We start from the raw sequence: 25,301 nt of genomic DNA on the forward strand, positions 1-25,301 counted from the left end.
AAGTTCTTTTTGTCGGCTTCGAAAGGCCAAAATTTTTGTATTTTTTTGTAATAAATTCCAACCTTGCAGTCTTGATCCTAACAGTTCAGCTTGATATTTATCTATAAATTTTAATCCCTAACAGTCATTTAATTCACCTTGTGATATAAGATGTGGCTTATTGGAAGATAATTCAAATTCAAAATCACTGTTGTCTTCTTCAGTACTGCCTGATTCTTCATCCTCTGCTTTCCAAACATACATTCACAGGTGGCTCAGGAACTGGAATAATTTCACTGTGAGATACAGGCCTGATTGCAGATTGCAATGAAGGATATTTTACAGTATGTTTAGATTTTTTAGAAATTCCAGACCACAGGTATGCCATTACCCCAGACCACAGGTACCCCAAATGGGGTACCTGTGGTCTGGGGTAATGGCCTTCCGTGTACCTTTCAGCCATCCTCTTAAATATACAGAACAATTAATGCATACTACATGAGAAGCCCACGTCTTATCCTGATCACCAATTTACTGATAGTACAAATGATATGTAATTAAGAAAAAAATTAATTAAAAAATTAAGTGTAATGTTTTTTCTATTTGATTTCACGGTAAACTCACCACATACATAACAAAAGGCATCCACATCATTTACACAATTTCGAGACATTATGACACTGCACTGTCAACAAACTTAAGACAGCAATGAGACTGAACAAAATTAATTCATTTCTAAATCCAGTGCTTAATTCAAACAACACAGCTGTATTTTCAGCTACATGTTTTGACCTGCATAGACATGATTAATCTTGTCCATGAAGGCTCACTCTTCAGTATTAGATATGATGTCGTAATATGTGACTATGATATGATTTAATTCTTTATCTAGTATTGTTTATTTATAGCTTACAAATTTTGTTAAAGTTAAAAATGTTATGTTAACAATAAAAAATGAGTTAACAAAATACATACAATGTAGGAGCTTAAAATGCTAACTTAACAGTGTAAAATGAAAAAATCGTTTAATTAAAATTTAAAAATGTTTCAAAAATGGTGGGCGAATTCTGAGTTCAATTCTTTTGTTGACATACATTTTTCAGAGAAAAATTTTTTAGCTTCTTCCACTTAACATAGTAAAAGTAAAAAAATAAAAAGAATTTCTTGGGAGGTGATCTTTGGTGTGGAAGAACAGAAAAAGTACAAAAACATCGATTTTGAATTTGTTAAACTTTTCATCTGTCATTATTTACCTGCTATATAGAAATAAATAGCCAATGATAGGAAAGTATTACTTTGTTGTTAAGCTTTTTTCACAAAAGGAAAGGAATAAAAAATTTTCCTGAAAACAAGGCTATTTAAATTTTATCCCTATAGGCCAGTCTGCAGACCTAATCAAGCTGTATTGAAATACAGCTTAATTTAGTCATCTTAATTATATATATATCTTTGATGTAGGGCCACTTAACCAAATTTTAAGTCAACATAGTCAACCAATACTTTCTTTTGAAGCCAAAAAGTATTTTTGACTTCTTTAAAATTCTAAACTGGAAACAGTATTGCCGCTATAAGCACAATTTTTGTATAATAATTCTAACATTTTCGTGTTGGAATAAAAGACATCTATGTCTCTAACTTTCATATCCCCAAAACTATTAGTAAAATTAATGTACATTGTTTCTTGGATTGTTCTTTGAAAAGCGGTTTTGAGTATTCAACAAAAAAGCAATTAATTTTCACAAACTCCCTTATTTAATTAAAAGGTGCAAATTAAATAAAAGTAGATTTCAATTTTTTTAAGTATACAAATATACAGTTTTATTAATTATATTAATGAATTAATGTCACAATTATAGTTCAGATACAAAATATTATAGTTACAAAATAAACTTACTTTTCCCAATTTTTCCTTTTGTTTTCTGGGCTTACAATCACATTTTTCTTCATTATGTTCATTTTCAGAGTCCTTTGAAGAAACAAGATTGTTTTTTGAAAATAATTTTTCAATAAAGATTAAAAAAAATAAAATTAAAACAATATTCCTCATATCATTTAATTTTCTTGTTACTTTTTTTACTGATATAACAATATCGTTTCATTTACAATATCAGATGACTTATTAAGTTCTTCTTACAAAGATAAAACAAAAAAATTGCTTATAATACAACTACTGAAGATCTGATGTATATATAAATAAATATATGAAATAAGAAATAAATCGTAAAAATAATACTTGGTATTATTTACAAGAAAAAATATGAAGAAATACCTAAGTGTTACAAAACAGCTGTATATATATATTATGTAAATTTATTACAATTCATTTTTTTTTAAATTTCATACTAAATTTTAAGTGAATTAAATAAAAATAATGTATATATTAACTTTTTTTTTTATCAATTCGTTGTTATAAAATTACAAGTAAAATAAGTAAACTGTTAAATAATTAATTATCTCAATTACGTGTTGATTAAGCCTGGATTTTCTGAGAAAAATTCTTACCTTCAAAAGTAAAAGAAAATTTTTTTTAAATTGTTTGGTAGTAAGTTATAATTTTTAATAAAATCTACCAACCCATTTTTAAGAATTCTATTTGCTTTGATTTTTTTTCTTTAAAATCTTATTATTATTTTTATTAATAAAATCATAAAACTTTTTTTTTAGTAAAGATGTCTCAAACTGTAGTTTTTTTTTAATTTTTAAAAAACTTTAAGCAGAAAGTCTTTTTTTTTTATTTTACCCTTAATTACTGTTTTATACATAAGTTATAAAAATCTGTTGAATAAATCCTTAATAAACTGATTCTGATGCTTTTTTAAAGAAACTTTTTCTGATGATCACACAGTATTACAGGTAACTTAGCAGAAGCTGTAAATTGTTGTTTTGAAACAAAATATATTTTCTAAATAGACAATTTGAAGATTATTTATTTACAAACATAATTTCTTAATATTGGAGTGTTACAACCGGGACAGTAAGTTAAAACTGAAATGAGCCAGCTCAAACTGAAATTATTTGATTATAACTTTTAACACTACTTCTAGTATATATTTTACTGCACTTATCTATTTTATTTAAACTGATCATGCTTCAGTGCAATATACAGTAGTTTTATTCTTTGCAGTTGTTTTTTTCTAAAATGCTTTGAAAAAAAAAAGGTTATGTGCATTCTGGAACCTTTCAAAAAATGCATAAATATTCTCAGAAAAGTAATTGTTTGGCTATTAACTTTGTCATACTGGCTGAAGAAGAGCAGCAGTAGAGGGAAAGTTCTATCACCAACCCATTCCACAAGCACACTACTTCCTCCCCTCCACTTCTGATTATTCTTGGTTACTGTTACCCTTCCTTGGACAGCTCACACTGCAGATGATTAGATAGTGTTCTTTCAATCTTCAACTAGCATGCTGTGATCAAGGTAGCGCAAGCATATTGCCACTGTCAATTCTAGTAATATTCTCTTCTGTACAGCTTTCCATCTTCATTCTAACTCAATTTTAATACTAAATGAGCGAGATCTAGTATTCACAGAACTACTTGTAGTAGAGTTGAGAGGGAATTTATTGTTCTTGCAAAATTTACTATGTGTATTAAGAAGGACCATAGCTTCCATCTGTTATTTCTATAACTTAAATTGCCTAACAGAAAATGGCATAAACATTCTTAAAATAAAAAGTATACATGGAAATTAAGAAAATTTGTTGGATTTTTTTTTGTTATTGTTACAAGTAATTCAGGATTTAATGTGCAAAATACTCATTGTTATAGATATTATGGAGCCTTCAGGATCACTGTAAAGTATTACCTTCAGAGGATGAATGAGGATAAGCGTGAATGTACGAGTAAATGAAATTTAGTCTTGTACAGTCTCAGGTTGACATTCCTGAGGTGTGTGGTTAACTGAAACTCTAATAAAAATTAGAGTGGTAATAAGATAACATCCTAACCCCATAAGGGAAGACACCTGCCATGTGGCAATTCTGGTCGCCATGCATCCCTCCATACCCAGCCATGATAAACTTTACTAAAGATTATCTTCAAAACATCAGACAAAAGACATCTTTCAGCCTTGTTCTTGCCTCAGTCAGAATGCCACCAATGCAAATGGAAATGACATTTTTATTGGTGTACTACACATCATTCAATGTAATCCATACAAAAAGAAACCTATCAGTAAGTCTTGGGCAAGACTGGACCAATTGAGCTGATAATAAAACAAACTACACTCTAATGGGAAAGGTTGTGTTCAACACACAACACCAGCATGAATAAAATAAAACATAAACATAATAAAACATAGTAAAACATAAATAAAGAACAACAAAAACACATACCATTTCAAGAACACTAACACTATAACAAGAAAATAACAAAACAGCAAAAGGAAAACCAAGTAGAACCCTACCCTACACACCTTCAGCAATCCTTTCTTTTAAAAGAAATCCCATATTTTCTTGAATGACTGCCATTCAGCTTGGTTTTTCCAATATTCATGGAAATCCAACCTTGATTCGATAACATCAAGCTGACAATCGCCGCCATATGCTTCACATCATATTGCAAACATTTGTAGAAAACATGAAAGTCATCTTTCAGCACTCCACATTGCAGACATAACATGGAATCAACCAAGCTCAATCTTGCCTCTAAAGGCCCAGAAGAAACTGCATCACATATTTGTTGCTAGTACCAAAGAGGCACCCCGCAAACCAACATCAGCAAACAGATCATGCTTATAACACCCATTAACTGTCTCATCCCACCTTGCCTGCCATGAAGCATAGCCCTGAAGCTTAATATCTCGAACTTTTCCTGACTTATTACCAACATATCACTGTTGCCTCTGTGATGCAAGTAGATCAATCTGCTTCTCATTCTGGCAGTCACCTCACGTGAAATCATATGGGGAAATCTCACATCACTGTTAACAGCAGGAGGCATTGGGCCCTCAATAATATATCCCGATAACTTTTTAATTTTATCCTATCTGCCCAAACAGGTGCTGCATACAGCATAATTACTTTGCACATGCCCTTATACAGGATACTCATGGTCTTAAAATTAAGACCCCAGGATCAACTTAAGATCAGGATTTACCACACGTCAAATGCCTTCTTTGTAAGAGCTCTTTGAATCAAAAATTCTCATCAAGAAACACCCTGAGGTACTTTTGAACCTGAACATATTTGATTCGCTGGCCTGACATCAAAACACAGGCTCGCTGCCTTGCAGCCAAACAAGGGCCCTTAAGAGGCCCTTGCAAAGCCAGAGGCCTTACCCCTTCAAAAATTAGAAATAACCTGGTGCACTTCAGCCTCTGTAATTTCCAAAGGTAAAGCATCCCCACATAAATGAGCAACCTCACGATGTACCTGTCAGGTTGTGCACCTATGATAATACAAATGTGAGTCTCCGTATCATTTATCATCAGACAGTAAACCATCAAGTAGTTTTTGTCTGAAATAATTCCTTACTGGGTTGAGAGAGCGAACATAAGAACATCCTTCTTAAGTTTGTGTCCCAAAATTCTATCTAACACTCCCCATGGGTCTTCATTCCCCTGTTCCTGCACAAAAGAATGCCACAAACCTCTTTTAGCAGTACGTACCTTGTGAAGGAAACAAGAACCGCCCGCCGTTTAGGATCACAATCTTGTTGAGATGCCTTTCTTAAACAGCATACAAGCTATTTCAAATTAGTCAATTCCACGACAGCGCTTGCCTCTCTTAACTGGAACAATGAGGTATAGAACACTCAACAATGTCAATAAAGGATGCCAACAATCTTTCTGCCAGGTTCTCCAATTCCAAATCATTGACACTCCTGTACAAAACTCGCCAAGAGAGAATCCACAAATTTCTTCCAGTCTGCATGCCTGTGCAGTAAATGATCCTGCTGAAATGGAACATTACATCAGTAGCAATCACGCGAACCACCAACAACCTCAAACACAATCAACTGATGATCACTTGAACAATCATAAACTACCCTACAATCGCACTACCCTAATACCACTGGCATCAGAGAATTGTAGGATTTTATCCCAGACCTCAAGATGGCGATCAGCAGGATCTAGATATTGAAAATGTGGAGTTACAACATAAAGATGCCAGCTCCAAAACATCCACACAAACAACAACATGATTATTTAAGATCTGCTGCAAGACAACACAATCTACCTTCCTTCTGCATATAACAGCAGACATGCTATCACAACCATTAAAGAAGCGCATCTATCCAGCAAAACCTGACAGATTCCCAGAGACAACATAAGGATGCTGCAACAAAACAGCAATCAACGCCATTGCAAAGCTACCTCACCACCACCTGAGCTGTACAAGTACCCTGTGCTTTTAACTGTCTGAACCTAACCATCCAATGAATTGAGGTACATATCGACAGCTCTCAGATAACAACCACAATCCCTACTATCTAGAGTGCTTATGATCTGTCCTTAAACATTTATAATTAATGCAAGTTGGACATTCAGACTTCTTTGGACAATCTTTGCGTTTATGCATCTCAGCAGCACAATGTGAACAGATTGCCAGCCAATCACAGAACTTATTCCTATGACCAAACTGACAACACTTAAAACATCATTGCACATCGATGTATTCTTTTACCCTGCATGATGAAAAATTCAAGAATAACCTGCCCTCACTAGAAAAGCTCTTCAATAGAGCAGGGCTCCCTCAAACACCCCAAGGTAGTGCTCCACCTAACACCAACCCGACTTTAATAAAAATCCATTCAGACTTAAGTACCTTCATCCATCTGAGTATTTTGTTCCCTCATAAGAGTCATTACCTCCTCCTAAGAAAGCCGTCGATCAATATCATACACTATAATCTGCAGAGCCTCTTTCTCTTAGGATCCACTCACATAACAGACTTACCGACCTTTAGAGAATCAGAAATCACTCTGACAGTATCCTTGTCATCTGCAACGACCACAAGACCCTTATTTTTTTCTCTTATTGCTCGAATCTTCAGGTTCGACCTCTTACTGCAAAGGACTATCTGAAATTCGTCCATCTCTTTACTAGTTTTACTCAATGTTCCTTCTTTCATATTGATGACCACTTTTGGCTGCTGTCAGGACAAACTAGCTTCACGTTTCTCTTTCAAAACCTCAGTGTACATTTATGTTAAGGCTGCACCGGCTGCAGAATATAAATGGGAACAGAAACTGTCTCCTTTACCACTACCTCTCTTACCTCGATAGGCTTAGCAACCAATGTCTCATATCTCTTGGCGAGGACATCCACAATTGATTTAAAATCTCTCACCTTCCTAAGGTAAGGGATCCTGCACATATCCTGGATCCTGCATCCCTACCCTGCACATTTTTGGAAGCACTCCAAGAATTTTTGGAGTTCCCAAGAACTGAACAATTAAATCATAATTCTCCTCAAAGGCTCCAGAAAAGCAGAAGTACCAGCCTCTCCAAAAGTTTTCCTAAATTTCTGAACCAAAGCGCTGTCCTTTTCAGGCCTTTTTCATGGCCAAGCTTATATGGTGAATTAATAATTTAAACAAAAAACCTGTTATAGGCAGATCTTTTTTGAAAGTACTGGGCCATCAATAAGGAGTATATTATTATTAGATTGAGAAGTTTGAAAATCATGAAATAATATTAGACAGATCAAGACAATGATATCCAACTAAGAACTTAATGAAATAGGAAAATAAAGTAATAGTAGAATTAATTTTGTAAAATGCCCAAGTAAATTAATTGGAACAACTTCTGAGATTAAAGATATTCCTCTTAAAGATGTATTTTTAAAAGGTTTATGATGATAAAAGCCTTGAGTAAAAGCATTCCATTAAGACTTGAAGAATGAAACATTTATATATTTTTGTATGAATGCAGAAAAAAAGTATTTGAATAAAAAAATTAAGTACTAAGTTACACTTAAAAAAAAATAAATACAATGTTAAAGTTAATAGTTTTAGTGTTAATATTTATAGACCCAATTTTATAAGACTTTCAGACTCTGGTGATAGGGATTTGGTGAATTTTTACAATTTTTTAATTTTTAACCCAATGAATATTTTATTTAACATATTACTAGTTTTACAATTACTTTTAAAAACATATAATGCATTATTCATTCACGCAATTCATCCACGTTACAAGATAATTTACAAAATAAATCAATCACTAATCAATAAAATCTATCATCTTTTCCTCTCATGTTCATCATCTTCATTTTCACTATCACTGTCTTTAATATCTTTTATTATTTCTTTATCATCAACAATTGCTTCTTTCTCATCTAACTTAACAGGCAGAATATCTCCCCATCTACTATTACGAGCACATAGATATGGTATCCTGAAAAAAGAAAATTACATGTCATCAAATAAAATAATAAAAATCATACTACTACATAATTTTTACCAATGTAAATTTATTACCAAGTACAAAGTTTTACACAAAGTTACTTTTTATTTTTAAAGAATACAGTCTCTGAGAAATATGTGTATGCAGAATTTGATAACCAACAGACCAAATGGTACATTTTGGGCAATTAGTATTTTTAATTATACCTAAAATGAATACAGCTAAATATTTTTTTAAAGGATCAAATTATTACAGAAAATTTCAAAAGCATTTGCATTCAACACCGTAAGAATACATCACAATCAAGACAACAAATTCTTCCCAGTAAATATTGTAACCACTATAAATTCTAACCTAAATTTAAATTAAATTGGGTTATTTAAATTTATGAATTTATTCGAAATTTATTTTATATTAATTATTTTGTTATATGGATTTTTTAATACATCGATATATGATATATTTGTTAAAACATAAAAGTTAAATTATTAGCAGCATGTTTCATTTGTTATTGAATTCTTTCTTAAAATAGAATTTTAAGAAACATGACATCATGCTGGAAAAATATACCAACGTTTTCTATACAAAGAGCATTATGTTTGTGTGAGAATGTGTACTCACAGACTGACAATTCGAAGAAAGAGTGGTGGGGGGGTTAGACCTGTGACACTATCAGAAAGCGTCAGTCAGTTTCGTGCGGGATTTCATCGTAGTAAGTTGTGTTAATGAATATTAAAAAAAAAAAAAGACTTATCATAAAATTTTACTAATCATGAACTATAAGGAACACAGGTATGAGAACTTTAAATTAAAGGCCACTCTAGAAGGAACATTCTTGAATCCATTAGAAGATTTTATACTTGTCGATTTAAAAAAAAAAACATTAAACATTAAAATATATAAATTATATAATAAACATTAAAAATATTATTATTAAACTTAAAACATGTTAAAAAGGCAAAATTATATGTAAAATTGTAATTAAAATTAACTTTGAATTGGCCAATTCTTTAGTATTATATGTATTAGTAAGATATTTTGCTAATTTTTTATGTGTACAAGTAGTTATGCAATAGTGGTTCTACGTACAAACCTAAATAGACAAGACAAGGGACTCTTGAGTCAAATATGTTTATTATTATTTTCTTTATTTTTTACAAGTAATACGTATCATTCATTGCAATTAGTAATTTTTATTTTATGTAATGAGTTTTTATAATTTTTTGTAATTATATAGTAAGTGCAATTTTGTAAAAATATAAATTTTAAATTCGATGTTTTTTAAATAAAGTTTATGATTTGGTATTTAATAACAAACCCGAAGCTTACAATGTTCATTAGATGAGAATCATACTCATGTGCTGTTCATATAGAGGAGCCATAGATAAAGATAGAATGTGGAAGATTGTTCCATGTGAATCATGATTTAAAAATTTTTGTTGATTATGCATTTTTAAATAGATAAAACAAACACATAATTACTTTTAAGAAAACTGAAACTGTATAAGTGTAAGTTGTATCATTCAATGTTTTTTTATTATATTAAATATCTTTGTTAAAATAATTCATGAATAGATAAATATATGTATTGTAACATTATAATCAAGCCATTAATAATGCAATCTGTTACGCGTAATGAATTTTGATAAATACTTTCCCACAAAATCAACTAACTTGTTTCAATATTTTTAATACTAATTACTAAAAACTTTTAAATGGAGTTTTTTAAAAATCTTTCTGCTATTAATTTTGAAAAAAAAAATATGTTGCTACAATGTGGATGGATACATATGAGCAGTTAAAGCAGCACTTTCTTTATTATATTACAATTTTTTTGTAGCTTCAAAAAAAATATATCAAAAATTGACTTAGGTTATACTTATTTATTCAACAAAATATCAGATTTAAAACTGTGATAGTATTTATAAATATTGTATCACAAAAAAATGACAACAGAAAAACAAAATGTTGCACACAGGTCCTTGTAGTTTTATTCCTCTAACATACCAAACTCATACAATTACTAACATACCAAAACTCATTGACTATTTTTTATGTACCTCCCATAACTCAAAAATGATTAGTCGTAGAATGCTGAAATTTTGGATTTAGGACTCGTGCACCTCCCTTTTTGATTGCAATCGACTGAACCAAAAGTGTCCCAAAAAACCCAAAATCCCAAATGTTGGATTTTGGACTTTTTCTTAGCTGCAATATTAAGACCTCATTGAGAGCTGTTCAACGATTTATAATAAGTGATACTTATTTTCACTGGTTCCAGAGTTATAGCCAAATGAAATTTTAATTAATGAAATATTTGGATCTTAGAAGGCTGTGAATCAGACTTCGTCTCCCTTTTTCTAACTTTTTTTTTTTAATTTAAATATATTGATTTATTAATAATTATTCATTTCTGATAGTAAAAAGAAATTTACAATAATAATTCAATTGAAAAAAAAATAAAAAATGAAATAGAAAATAGAAGTTATAAATTAAATAAAATTTTATGTACTTTTCCTTTTAAAAAAATGAAATTAATGAAAAATAAAAAATGTAATTTAAGAGGCATACAAAGAGGTCACCCACATCAGACTGTTTGATGACACCACATTTACTGTTTAATGTATAATATTTCTGAATGAAACTTAGAGGAGCAGAAAACATTATCAATTAGTTTTTTAGTGGTGAAAATCTAGATGTATGAAGTACCTATGCTAAACAAGTAATCATAAAAGTGTTAAAATAGTAAAACATAAAACACACTATACATCAACTGACAATATATTTATAACATTAAGGTTGAAGTATCATTGTAACACATGACAATCTTTTGAAAAATGTTAAGATGATTTAAATTTTAAATAATTCACTGACATTTAAACTTTTATTAATCGATTGACTACATACATACGTTTGATGTTAATAACAAGTTATTAAAGTTAACAAAAAAGAATTAAATTAAACATACTTTCCATGTTTAGCAGCAGTAAATATTACTTCTTTTAACTTTCCTTCAGCTGTACAAACCCTACAAATACTATGACCTGAACGTTTTATAACTGGTCTAACAATTCTTGGCCACTGATTAAAGTCTTCTCTTTCACCTAAAACCAAATATTAAAACACAAATTTTAACAATTAGGGCAAGAATAGTGAAATGAAGATAAAAAGTATAAGAAAATTTAAAAAAAAACTGAATTTTTTTAATATAGACAAATTTAATGACTGCAAAGTATTTATTACTCCCCTGAAACCAACCTTAACACAAGTACAGGTGCCTCATGCTGAACTCCTTCACATCAAATGTACCTATATTTTTCTACTGTAACTATTTTTCTGCAACACTGTCTTTTTGACAGAGATGCTTTAGAATATTAAATATATAATCTTCTTATCATTTTTTTTAACACTGTCAAAAATTGAACTACAGACCTTCAACAAAATCAATTTTTTATTACTTGATTAATTAAAAATTGACCATTCATGCCATATTTTTGAGGACATAATTATCAGATCTTTATAAAACATTATACAATCTTACAAATTCTTTTGGATAAAAATTGCAAGACACTTTTGATCAAAATAATCTAAACTTATTAAACCAGTCCTGATAATGTTCCTTATAGCATATGGTGTTTTTTGTCACATTCAAAGTGGCACAGAAGTGTCAAATTAACCTAAATATTAGCTTGAAATTAAATGAAAATAACTGATTTTTCAACTGAAATGAGATTAAAAAACCAAATCTTTTTCAAAAATTTAGAACAAGTTTATTTGTCAATGTTATGAACGTACTATGTGCATAAATTGAAATCTAAATGTTCCCATTATAATTTTTTTATATTAATGTACGTATATAACTGAAACATTGTCAGAGATGGTTATATATAACAACAATTTAAAAATTAACATATATATATATAAGAATGAGTCTTAGCCCCCAGACAGATGGCAGTGTCAGGTTTCACCAACTAAAAATTCTTTCCCTTACTACCTTCCCCCAGTGACCAGACTCTCTCATTACTAAGCCACTGGGAAGTATTAGGGGCTTCCTTATTCTGCAAAATTATTAGGATTTGCAGTGCTTCCTTAACTTTGGAATAGGTTTTCCTGTGCTTCCTTTACTTTTCAGTCTGTCAGGGAATTTATAGGGATTCCTGGTGCTTTCTTCTGGTTTTGTCATGAACATTCATCTATTTCTTCCTTTCATACCACCCCAAAGAACGGAAAACACAGAGCATAAGGAAGTTCCAAACACCTCACTGAATGATGCCTACCCCCACTGAGGCACAGGCGAATGACACCTCTGTTTCCCAATCACATGCATCTGCTTCCTTACTCTATAGAATCTTCAATATCCATCTGGAGATTACATCCCAATTATCTTTGTTCTTGATCATCAAAGTTATGATGATACTGTTCACATCCAGTGGACCAGTCATCAAAAATCGCTTTCATGCATCCATGTGGCACATTTAAAAATGACATGCCCCACATTGTCTTCCTCACCACAATATGAGTACATGGGATCATCCAATCTACCCCTCTCATTGAGGTAGGCTCTAAAAGCACCCATGACCTGTCAATAATTGTGTAATCTCATAACTAACATCACCCCATCACTTTCCCACCCACAGAACAATATCTAGCACAAGCCTAAACATCCTCTCATGGGTGCCTCCCATCTACCCTACCACCATTTTGATAGGATTTGGTCAATAGGATGTAGTTCATATGTGTCTTCCTTCTACTTTCCACGCTGATCCTCAGCATGTATGTATTGACACCAATAGATCTACAGGCAGTAACCCTGGAACTTTAATCAATATCTGCTGAAACCATTCTGTATCCAAAGCGTACTCTTACAACCATCTTCCTCTGTTTGTTCTGGATATTTTTCTGTTACGCATCAACAGTAAGGCTTTTATCGTTCAGCCAAATACTCAAATATTCAACCACACTGTTGGGGTATATCCATACTTCTCCTACCTCTATGTAAATAGACAGAAGCTTCCTCCTACCTGCCATCACCAACCACATTCATATTTTCTGCTGCAATCTGTAAACCCCTGTGTTCCATAAGATCACCACTCCAATTGCAGTATTACCCCTCTCTATGACCTCCACTTAAGACCTTCCCACAATAACCAGAGCAAGAAGATCGTCGACAAAGGCCACTGGGGACACACCTTCATAATCTGATCAATCCAGGATTGTGACCTATTCCTCTTGAATCTAGGATTCTCAACATGTTGAACACATGCAAAGTTCCATTGTCCAAGCGTTTCAGACAATACATTACACCTCGGATTCCTCCTGCCTCCTCCAAACTCTGGAGACTTAGCGTTGAAATCTCCGCACATTAAGATCAATCTTCCTGTGAATGTCAATGTACCAACCACAGCAAATAGTCCTTCAATATAGAATCCAAACTCTTCCAGGGTGATGTTCAGGGAGTGATAACTGAAAATCACAAACACCCTCACATCCACCCAAATGAAGACCAAAACCCTTGTCTACAATTGGAATCCCTCCAACTGGGAAACCAACAGTAACATCCTCATTAGGGTCTGAGATCCATCCTTCTCGTCACAGTCACTTTATTGGACTCAACCACCACTATAACATCAGCTCCTATCTTACATGCCACCTCCCAGCAAGTGTCCATCACACGACAATTCCAACTATAGTTAATTTGTACCACTTTCATTACAGTCACACAAGGCGCTAGACCCATCAGTGCCCTTACACTTTGATGCCACATGACCTTGCTCCCAGCATCTGTAGTATTTGTTGTCTGGGTTGAACTCAGCAGTACACCCAGCTGATATGTATCCTTTTATTGGCAGTACTTCTGACATACCTCTAACAGAATTAACGTGATAATCTTAGTATTGCCATACAACAGTCAGTGATATAATCTTGACTTCCTCCTCAGTACCAATGGCTTTTGTGATACTCTCTGCAATAACAGCCGCATAGGTTCCAGCATCAATGACTTTAAATTGCAATAGTTTGCCTTTCTTCTTGCCCTCCATAGTTTACTTCCACATCTCTAACCTTCTCTTTCAATATATAAACTATATAGTCTCTACATCCTTGGTCTCGCCTTTAATGCATATTTTCAGATCGTCACCTCTCCTAAGAGGCAATACCTTCCCAGCCTACTCCACAGAAACCTTGTCTTTAACAGCTTTCAGCAGATCAGCATAGATCAGCATACTCCCATTGCTGTTGAAAATTCTTCTTACTAGCACTGTCATCTTTGTCCTTCTTTACTCGACCCTCGATAGTGACTTTTAAAACAAGATAAAGGCTGTATTGGTTCTGTGACGAAGATATTCTAAAAGTTGCTTAAAACAGTGGCCCATTTTATCCTCCGCTGCACTGACTACAGGCTTATCCTGAGCACCCTAACCCCTTGTAACGCAGCAAACTCTAGCAACTTTGTCACAGCCAAGTATGAGTCAGACATTGCCTGCTCCTTCCTGATCAGAATTAATAATGATTATAAACATCTTGGGGTAAGCCACTTTCAATTTCCTTCCACAGAACACCTTTGCACTCTGGTCACCCATCAGAAATTGACTAGTGTCAATTACCTTGAAAAGGCTCCTGAGCCATGGATGCTGGTACTCATTCCTGAATGACTAGGCTTTCTGCTCCAGATCCAGGAGGATAGATGTTGTATACTCCTCCTCCAACGTAAAAATAAACTCCAATTTTACCACTGCTTCAAAAATAGGTCAAGCAGCCACATCTTAACAAGGGCTGGCACCCTTCTTGGCTCAACTCCTAGTTCAACTGACTTCTCTATTTTATTTGGCCCAATAGATTTCTCTGATTGGGTCATGCTTTCAATTATGAGATTCTTCGCTTCCTGACCAACAAAATAATAAAAACCCAACTTCAGGATTTTAAGTGAGTTAGTAATTAAAGTTATCTAAAATTCTACACAAACCTTTTTTAAAAATAACATATGAGAACCTTTCACCCGAGATTCTTTCTTTATTATCCATCGCTAATACTTTGTAATTGACCATGAAATTACATGGAGTATTATCTTCCATTAATCTAGGACATTCCAAATCATGAGGACACTACGACAAAAACACAGAATATTTTTAATAAATTCATTAGATAAAATTTTTTAAATCAAAATATTCTAATTTGAAAATAAACAAAGAAGGATATACCTAAAAACTAATTAAAATTTTGCACACACTATCACACATATGATTGTTACCTATTAATAAAAAAAACAAAAAAATAACAAAAAATATAACAAATGAAATTTAAATATGTTGTAATATAATAATTTAAATTTTAATATAAATTTTTATTGAGTGATACAAAAATTAAAATTGGTAATAGATAATCATCAAATTGGTAATATAAAAAAAAATAAATAAATAAATAAATAAATTGGTAATATGGTCATCAAAAACTTTTGATCACAAAATCTTAAATGAAATTATTTAACATTTTATATTTGCCAATACCCATAGTGGACTGGTAGCATTTCATTCAGAAGGTTCTGGGTTCAAATATTGGTAAATATTGGTCTCAGCTTGATATTTTTATAAAATTCATTTTTTTTTTTTTTTTTTGAAAGCGTTTCTTATATATAATGAAATAAGGTGTCATCCTATTTCAATAGTTCTATACTAGGGTTGATCTATTAAATATAAATTAATTTGTATTGGTACAGAAGAGTATAGTTATTAAAATAATTGCTTTTAAAAAAATAATATATATATATATAAAGGCTACTTTACTTACTGGAGCAAATATATGTGCTTTCAATGAAGGAACTGCTGATGACTCATTCCTAAAGCGTAAAAAATCTCTTGCTTCATTAACTAACTAACAAATAGAAAAAAACACATAAATAAATTGTAGTTTTATTAATTTTATCAAGAGGCAGACATCAGTTTTTTTTTTTTTTATGTAATTTTCTAACAAATCCCTCTAACTGTAATCTTTTACAACCAGATGGTTACACAACATCTAGACTTCATCAGAAAATAACATCTTTAAACTAAAAGGATGTTAAATAAGACTGGCATACAAACAGTTCAAGCCACATTTAACCCACCACACAGCTGGTTGAACAATGTGCAAACCCTTAATTGTGGCTGGATCTACATAATTATCATTTTCAACAGTTCATTGTTCCTGTCTTTCCTGTAAAATTATCAATCATTGAAGAAATCATGAAAAAAATTACTATGTTATTATAAATACATGATTAAAACACCAAAAATAGTCTCAAAACAATCTCATTGTCTGGAGCTACATTAATATATGTTTCAGTTAAGTAGGGTAAAATTTTGTTTTTTGTTAGTATTTTTATATGTAAAAAACACATAGTGTAAGTTTCATATTGCTAATTTTTATATTATTTTGAGAACAAAAAATTTATAGACAAAACATTTTTTAAGGGAATTTGATTTATCCCTTCAAAACAAATTTAAAATTACATTATTTAGGTTGCATATCTAAAATAAATTTTCACCTTTCAGAACTAATTGTTCAAAATTAAAGAAATTCTAGAAAATTACAACACTAAAAATCAGAATCAGATGTTACTATATATAAACAGCCTGTATTGAATATCATAACTTATGTTTTACAGTTCTGGTAATTGCAGAATTACAGATGCATTCTGCATCTGCATTCATAATTCTGCAATGCCATCAATATCAACATCATCAAAGATGATGGCATTTAACAATAGAAAATTTAAATAAGTATTATTTAAATTTAAATAGACAAGAAAGGAAAAACATTAAAAAAAGAAGTCCATTCAGTGAGGGATAACAGAATAAAGTGGCCATTTGGTCAGGTTTTAATAATAATTAGTCATGAATTATAAAAAAATTAATTTCCATGAAATTAAAAAAAGTTTGTTAAAAATTAAAAAAATTAAAAAAAACCAATAAAAATTGGTAAACAAATAACTGTTTAACAATCAAAATGTACATCCATCTTTAGAATTTTATTTTTTATAAATAATGTTTTATATTTTAGTTTTATTTAAATAATCAACTATACAGCACAGCTGATCTTTTATAGTACTAAAAACCAACCTTAAATCCAGCATTAGAGCCTCTTTCAACAATGACTAAATACTTTCCTGTTTTGCTCCATAAATTTAATACAGCTTCAAGTCTTGCTTGTTTCGAAGGAAGTTCAAATAGTGTGTAAGCAGTTACTACAAGATCGTATAATTCCTGGAAAAGAATTATCATAAAGACAATTGTAATACAATGATTTAATTATTCAATTTTAGTGCGCTGAACTAGGTGATCTTTATCAACAACAAAGAATTTATCCTACCAACTGCACTAGTAGGATAAGCAGTTTCTTATGGGCTTACTTTTGGGCTTAAAACAAAAGAATGAGATACACAGACTTCACTAGATAAAAATCATTTTTTTCTTATAAGTATTTTATCAGTATAAGTATGAAATATAATATGTTATCAGAGATCTCGGTCAGTCTCTAAATTACTTTTATTGTATCATCCTTATATTTATGTTTATCAACAGCATCAATGTGGCTATCAGAATAGACAAGAAATAAAATCAAACAACAGAGTCAAGAAACAGAGATCAAAATTTAACTATCAAATGCAATACATAAAGGTAGAAACTGAAACTATAAATTTCTGTGAGAAACACTGGTCCCCATGTGCTAAAATAAAAATTCCTACTAGAAATTGTTCAATCTATAAAATAAATCATCATAATTTATTTCAGTGATGAACAGAAATTTTTCATCCTGTTTAAATTAAGGAATGATAAATGTTCTGATACTTTCATAAAAATTAACATTTTCACACTAGTTGATAGATATTCAGTTGCTTATTGGTAACATGCTAAGAAGATTTTATAAAGAGGTTCATTAGACCACCCAAAATATATAATTTTTTTTTATTCCTGAATGTAAATTAAGTAAAGAAAAAAAATGTCTGTAAATGAAAATTTATTACAACTTGCAGCAAGTGACATTGTTATTAAGAGATATCAGTTCAGCTATGTGTAAGATAATTTACTCTAACCTCGCCATCCTTAAATTTATACTTCTTAGAATCATTCAAGTAGCAATTCTCGATTCTTCAAATCATTGTTATTTTCTTAGCTGGCATGAATGAAAAAAAAATTCCTTACTAAAATCCTAAAAACTACCTTTAAACAACTGCAGACATGATTAATCACAAAAATATTTTTATTCACTACATAAAATAATTTTTAAAAATACTTTCTGTAAATTTACCATAAAGTTAATTATCCATTAGTTTATTATCAAGAATTAACTATATAATTAAACTTGTACAGTTTGAAACTCATGAATATTTGAGGAAATTTTATATTCATGTAAATAATGAACAGCTAAAACTGTGGACATATGAAATCATATGTGGACATATCAAATCTGCACATATGAAAGTTCTACTGTAGTTATTTTTCATCTGATGCGAATGTTGACAAACTTTTGTCACTGAGATTCTGTTAAAATTCAAAATGGCCAGCTCTACAATTAAAAGAAAACTAATTGCCAAACAGTAATTGGACTACTAAACTGCTGATGGGCAATGTAATTTGAAAATTACTAAAATTAATTACATATATTTCTAAAAAAGGCTGATAAAAATATTTAAAAAATAATAATTATTGTTATAATATATTGCAAGTGTTTATTACTTAAAACAAAACTAAAATGTCATACATGATTAAATGATTAGATTTCAAACTTACATTTTTTGACGGTAGGAATTGTCTAAAAAATACACCTTTAGGAATTTCTAAATTTAATTTTCCATCTTGAAGAAGGGCCTGAGCAATATCATTCATATGTGAAGAAGAATCTACACAAAAGAACTCCTTCAAAGAATTTTTCCAATACCTTTTTGCCGCCCTAAAATAATTAAACAAAAAATCATTATAATGGAACATTATGCACAATTTCAGAACCTAGATTTAGATGCTTCTTAACTTGTACAGGAGGATATCAAAGTATATAAAATGCATAAATATATGATAAACTTTCAAAAGCTTTATTTTTATCATCCATAACAATAATTTTTTTTTCTTCAATTTTTATTGAAATAATTTTTTCATGTTAATGAGATCTTAAATAATACTTTACAGACAGCTTACTCTGAAGGTTTCTCAGAATAAAGCTTATTTTTAGTATTTTATTAATTACTGTAATAGTGTACATGAATATAAAGTTAACTGCAAATCCAAAACTTAGGTTTGCCATAATGAAAATATTTAAAAGCTTTAAAAAGGTTAATAAACTGACTTTTATGTAGTTTTGCTAGCAAAAAAAAAATTTTTTTAACTAAATGCTATTGAAAAAATAAAACCCTTATTTTGGTTTCTGATTTTATACCTAATTTCAGCAATCAAGAACACATAACAGAAAAACAATTGAACATTTAATTATTAATTTCTCAAACATGGTTACCGCTGATATATTTAATAATTTAATTATTAAATTACATCACATTATGATATAATTTTGTCATAGTTTGCAAAACTATGAACATATTCCAGTTTAACTTAAATTTAATCTCATTGTTGCTGAAAAGAATAATATTGTTATGTTATTGGTTATTTCCAAAGAAAAAAAGAAAAACATTTAGGATGACCGACTTGGTCAGGTATTTCTAACGTAATATTCTTTAAGACTTAACTTAATATTCTAACAGAAACAAAAATTACATGAAATAAAATACAGGCCCTGAAATTACAAAATATTTTAGAACAAAATAAATAATAATACAGGTAGGCCATGCACAGTATCTTGCAAGGTGTGATTTTTTGTACGTTCAGTGTACATAATATATTTATCCCTAATATGATGTCTGTTCTGAAAATAACTGAACATTTTTAATTACACGCCAACGAAGAAATTTAGTGACATGCAGTTGGCAGCACTGTGTTCCATATAACCCCCTCTTTAACTACATGTTCTTGCATTGTTGATATCTCATTTAGTTTTTGGGTTATTTTTATTAAGTGCAATATATGTAAGCATCAGTAGTGATTTTTGTAATGTGCAATTTTTGGGAGCAACAATACAACGTAAAGTTTTGCATGAAACTGGGGAAAACTTTCACAGAAACGTTTCACCTTTTGACACAAGCTTATGGAGATGATGCTCTGGGTCATATGCAATGTTACGAATGGTTTTCATGAATTAAAAGTGGTCGTCACTTAACTGAAGGTGACTCTTGACCAGGAAGGTCTTCGACTTCAAATGATGACTACCACGTTCAGAAAATCAATGATCTGGTGTGTGCAAATCACCAACTGACTGTCAGAGAACTTGCAGAAGAGGTGAGCATCTTCATTGGATCATGCCATGACATTTTGACTGAAAAATTGAACATAACTGAGTTGCAACAAAGTTTGTTCCTCATTTGATAACCGAACAGCAGAAAGAATATCAAATGGACATTTGCCTGCAACTTCTTGAACAAGCCAATAATGATGATGAAACATTCATGCAAAGGATCATAATGGGAGATGAAAAACTGGGTTTACAACTATAACATTGAAACAAAAGTTTAATCATCATAATGGATTGGAAAAGGATCTCCACTTCCCAAGAAAACACATTATCTCTATCCACTGTCACAGTGATGCTCTCTATTTTTTTTATTTTAATGGAATTGTGCATTTTTTGATTTTGCCTGAAGGTGAAACAGTGAACTGTGCATACTATCAAGGTGAAAAAAATTGCAAAAAGTGATGAGACTTCTGGCAAGACAACTCGTGATTCCTTCACCATGACAATGCGCCCACACACTCAACTTTGTTAATTCATCAGTTTTGTGCCAAAAATCAGACAGCTGTACTTCCTCAGCCTCCCTACTTGCCAGACCTAGCTCCTTGCAATTTTTTCTTATTTCCAAAATTAAAATCAGTTATGAAAGGATGTCGTTTTGAGACTATTGATGATATTACAGCAAATTTGTCACAAACCTTAAAGGCCATTTCAAAAGAAGCTATCCAGCACTGCTTTGTGAAGTGGAATCATCACTGGGAAAAGTTTGAGAGTAGGCGAGGGGAGTACTTTGAAGGGGACAAGGACCAATAATAATCTGTAAAAATAAAATAAATAATAAAAAAGATTGAAATAATAGTTTGGTTATTTTCTGAGCAGACCTCGTATTTATTATATAATGTACAGAATTGTAATATTTCACACAGTAAAATAAACTAGACAGAGCAAAAGGTATTCCCTCAATTATATCCCACTTATAGAAGAAGAATTTTATAAGCTATAAAATTCAGATGATGTGATCATCAATAATAATCAGTATTAATTTTTTTTTTTATCTAATATTATTATGTCTTCAAAATTATGTAATACAAACTGATATGTTGTCAACCAAAACTCAGAAGTGTTAAAAAATCTAAACTATTTTTCATTAATTTATCTCTTCAAAAATAAACAAGAATAAATTTACTCGTATACAAAAACTAAAAGATAAAAAATTTTATTTTGTTCAACATAACTACCATAATGATAATTTTCATTTCATTAACAATATAAAATTTTAATCCAATGTCCTCTCACTAACAAAGATAAACTTTATCTCAGTCTATATAAAATAAACAATTTTATGTAAATGATAATATAAAAATAAATAATTAACTAACCATGAAACTGTTCCAACACCAGAACCAAAATCAAATAATGATTTAGGTTGAAATGTCTTATCTCTACTAAATATCTCATTAAATACTCGACAAATAACTGCATATTCTGGAGCAGTTCTGCTAACAAGATAGATTAATGACATATACTGATTATAATTAATTGATTTCCAATGATATGTTTGTTTCCTCAACAACTCATTGAATTTTTTGTTAATAGCATTTCTATTTTTATAAAAATTTTCTTCATAATCTTCAGTATCTTCTCTCACACCACCTGAAAATAGTATGAAAAGAAATTATAAAAATATACATAAATAAAAAGATAATAATAGCAATAAAAATAATATACAAGATTCTTTGTATTTAATTTCACCTGCCTCTGCTTTAACCATTAGCAACCTACTAAGAATCTCAGTGACATAATTAAAAAAAACATTAATTTTAATGATCACTCAGTGACAGCCTGAATGAATATACCAGCAGGAAATTTTATAATGATAAAATTTTTTAATCCATCAGACATTTCCTAACAGGAAATCTCCAAAGTAAAAATAAGGAGGATTAGATTTGGATTAATTTAACTGGAGGATTAGATTTAAGACTTAATTATCTTTGTTCTTTCTTACTATCTAATGCCCACTTTGAGATGACTAAAGAAGTCCATATGAAAGCAAATATGCAAAACTATTAATAAAATTTGGAGAAAAACAGTTACATAAACACTAAGATATTCTCTAAATAAATAATAATTAGGTTCCTATAACACATAAGAATAAGCTAGAGATTTTGCACAGGTATTTATAAATGAGTTTATGTAAACATCTTGATAAAAAATTCTTTTATAAGAACAAGCAGATTTACTTACTTTTAATCAAGTTTACACTGACTGTGACTTACTGTAAAGGCACTATCCTAATATTAGTAATTTTATCAAAAACTAATCGTATCAAACATTTTTTCTAATTTTAGTTTTATTTATTTATAAGCATATACTTTGCCATATATTTACTTATTAAATTATTATCTTCATGAAAAAATCAGCATAGCTGTTCTGATTGTTTAATGATCAATTAAACTAACAAGCTATAGTCCCAAGTGCTGAACAAGCTATATTCACTGACTTTACTACAACACATTGAGGCTCAAATATACCTTGAAATTCTGGTTCGCTTTCTGTGTCATCTTGTGATTTTTGTATTTTGTTTAAGCATTTTGTACACAGTGCTCTGCCTGGAGTTAATTTTAAATTTGGATTACTTGTTGAAAGAAATTTCTTAACCGGTTTGGTATGACAGCTAAGTGGATCAGAGCAACTTTTCTCATTAATATGAAAATATTTATCTAAATATTCGGTTTTATGAAAAGTACAGATATTCTTTGTTTCAGTAGATCCACTTTTTAAAGACATCAATGTTATTTGCTGTTCAATAAACTCCAAAATATGGTGCAATACTGAAGATCTATTGCAAGTCAATTTGTGACATGCTGTTTCAGTGTGAATGCTAGTTGAACACTCCATAATCCATTTTTATAAAATGCATGGGTTCTTACAACAACAATATAGTTATTATAGATTATAAAACTACCAACTGCACCTCAATTTGTCTTTTCACAGTTTCTCTACAGCTAAAATAAGAATTTCTCTAATTAATAAAATTAATGGTTTTGTTGGCTTCATTACTCGTCAACCCCTTTGAGTAACAAAATAATTTTATATGGTTTTAAAGAACATAAAAATTACTCACCACTGTAAACATTTCAGATTTTTGCCACCTGTCCCACATGTGGTTTTTGGGCTCCAAAAATGAGATATTTTCAAAATCTTATGATTTGGCGGTAATTTCTTTTAATGAAGGAAACTCAGTAACAGTCCAATTGCTTGCAGTACTACTAGTACCTAAGAGTTAAATGGTAAAAAACAGACCTGTTACCCTAAGCCCTTCATTATTTATTTTGGGCCCAAAATTTGAAAAAAACAACAATTTGTAAACATAACTTCAGTAAACATTATAAGTATTGGTTATAAAACAAAATGAAATTTGATTACACTAAGATGAAGTTCCATCTTTATTCTATCCAAAAAGCCCTTTTTGACCCTCAGTATGATGTAAAATAAGAATGCTACAACTCATGGAAAAAGCTATGAAAATGGCTGATTTTACCTGTTCAAGAGTTAGAAAATAGTCTATTACATAAGAAAAAATTTTTTTTAAATATAAAGAAATGTTTTTTGGCCACTACAAGGTGGGTAGTTATATATCAAAATCAAAACTGCATTGATCATTTGTTGAATTAAAGTGCAATACCCCCAAGGCCCCCAATAAGCACATCCTACTAAGCCTGAAGGCACTAGCACTAACAGGCCTTCAGCAGAAAGCTGATACTCAAAGGGTATCATGGCAGGCAAATGAAGCACATACGCGACTAATCTTCCAAGGTCATTCCAAGTAAAGCTTTTCAGCCTGGTCTACAGGATCAGAATGCAACCCACAACTCCATCCAAAAATTAAAAAAACTAATGTATAACCATAAATTAAACAAATACCCATCCGATAAGAATGACACAGCAGCAAAGGACTTTTGTCCAGGCTCTGCAGGATCTCCTACTATCCTTACATTGTTCTTTCGCCCAATTAAAGAGACCCTTTTTTAACATAAAAATTTGTATAAATTTTTTTTCTAGCTCATTAATATAAGTATGACAATGTTTTCACTATTTTTTAATGTCTCAGTAACAGAAATAAGATATTTCAGTACTATAACTCTTGGAACACTTGCAATATGAAGCTGAAGCTTTGTTGATCTGCTTGTATAATATACACGATTATCTCATCCAAATGGTAATTTTTATATTAGAAATCCCAGATGGACATGGTCTTAAAAATAATATATTTGAAAAATGAACTAAAAATCAAGTACTTTTTCATTTTGGAACCATAGTAATGTTCAAACTTTAAAAAAGTCAACTTCTTATGACTTTACTGTGATGAAATACTCACATATGATTTTAAAAAGAGTATTTGTCTTTCATTGATATCATGCATGCATAACCATACTATTTCTTACTTTCAGTGACATGAAAAAAAAAACCAAATACAACATAAAAAATATATCTATTATAATATTCAAATTTTTAAGTCCATTTACAAATTCTATATTTTTATTTTCATCAATATATTACAAATAGCAAACAGGATGACTCCACACAACTTAGAGAATTATTTGTAAAGGTTTATTTTAGTCACATTAAGTTCATAAAAATGCACATTCTCTGGAGTTATGAATAATCTG

At 30.6% G+C, this 25,301-nt stretch overlaps 2 protein-coding genes across 3 annotated transcripts in view; both read right to left on the minus strand.

The window, feature by feature from the left end:
* The window catches only part of LOC142329227 (uncharacterized), a 197,585-nt gene extending 190,533 nt beyond the window's left edge, over window positions 1–7,052 (minus strand). Inside the window, exons 1-2 of the mRNA XM_075373634.1 lie at window positions 6,865–7,052; window positions 4,314–4,332 (exon numbers count right to left, since the gene is read on the minus strand). Coding sequence (XP_075229749.1) covers window positions 4,314–4,332; window positions 6,865–7,052 — 207 coding nt within the window. The remainder of the gene's footprint in view (window positions 1–4,313; window positions 4,333–6,864) is intronic.
* Window positions 7,053–8,009: 957 nt separating this feature from the next.
* LOC142329204 (ribosome assembly protein METTL17, mitochondrial) overlaps window positions 8,010–25,301 on the minus strand; it is a 38,040-nt gene continuing 20,748 nt past the window's right edge. For both annotated transcript variants that reach the window (XM_075373604.1, XM_075373602.1), the window contains 7 exons: window positions 22,011–22,284; window positions 19,092–19,251; window positions 17,421–17,564; window positions 16,111–16,194; window positions 15,290–15,428; window positions 11,297–11,432; window positions 8,010–8,319 (listed from right to left, as the gene is read on the minus strand). In XM_075373604.1, the coding sequence (XP_075229719.1) occupies window positions 8,163–8,319; window positions 11,297–11,432; window positions 15,290–15,428; window positions 16,111–16,194; window positions 17,421–17,564; window positions 19,092–19,251; window positions 22,011–22,284 (1,094 nt within the window). In that variant the 3' untranslated portion in view covers window positions 8,010–8,162. The remainder of the gene's footprint in view (window positions 8,320–11,296; window positions 11,433–15,289; window positions 15,429–16,110; window positions 16,195–17,420; window positions 17,565–19,091; window positions 19,252–22,010; window positions 22,285–25,301) is intronic.

The sequence above is a fragment of the Lycorma delicatula genome, chromosome 8 (genome assembly GCF_047948215.1).
Source record: "Lycorma delicatula isolate Av1 chromosome 8, ASM4794821v1, whole genome shotgun sequence".
NCBI classification, from domain to species: domain Eukaryota; kingdom Metazoa; phylum Arthropoda; class Insecta; order Hemiptera; family Fulgoridae; genus Lycorma; species Lycorma delicatula.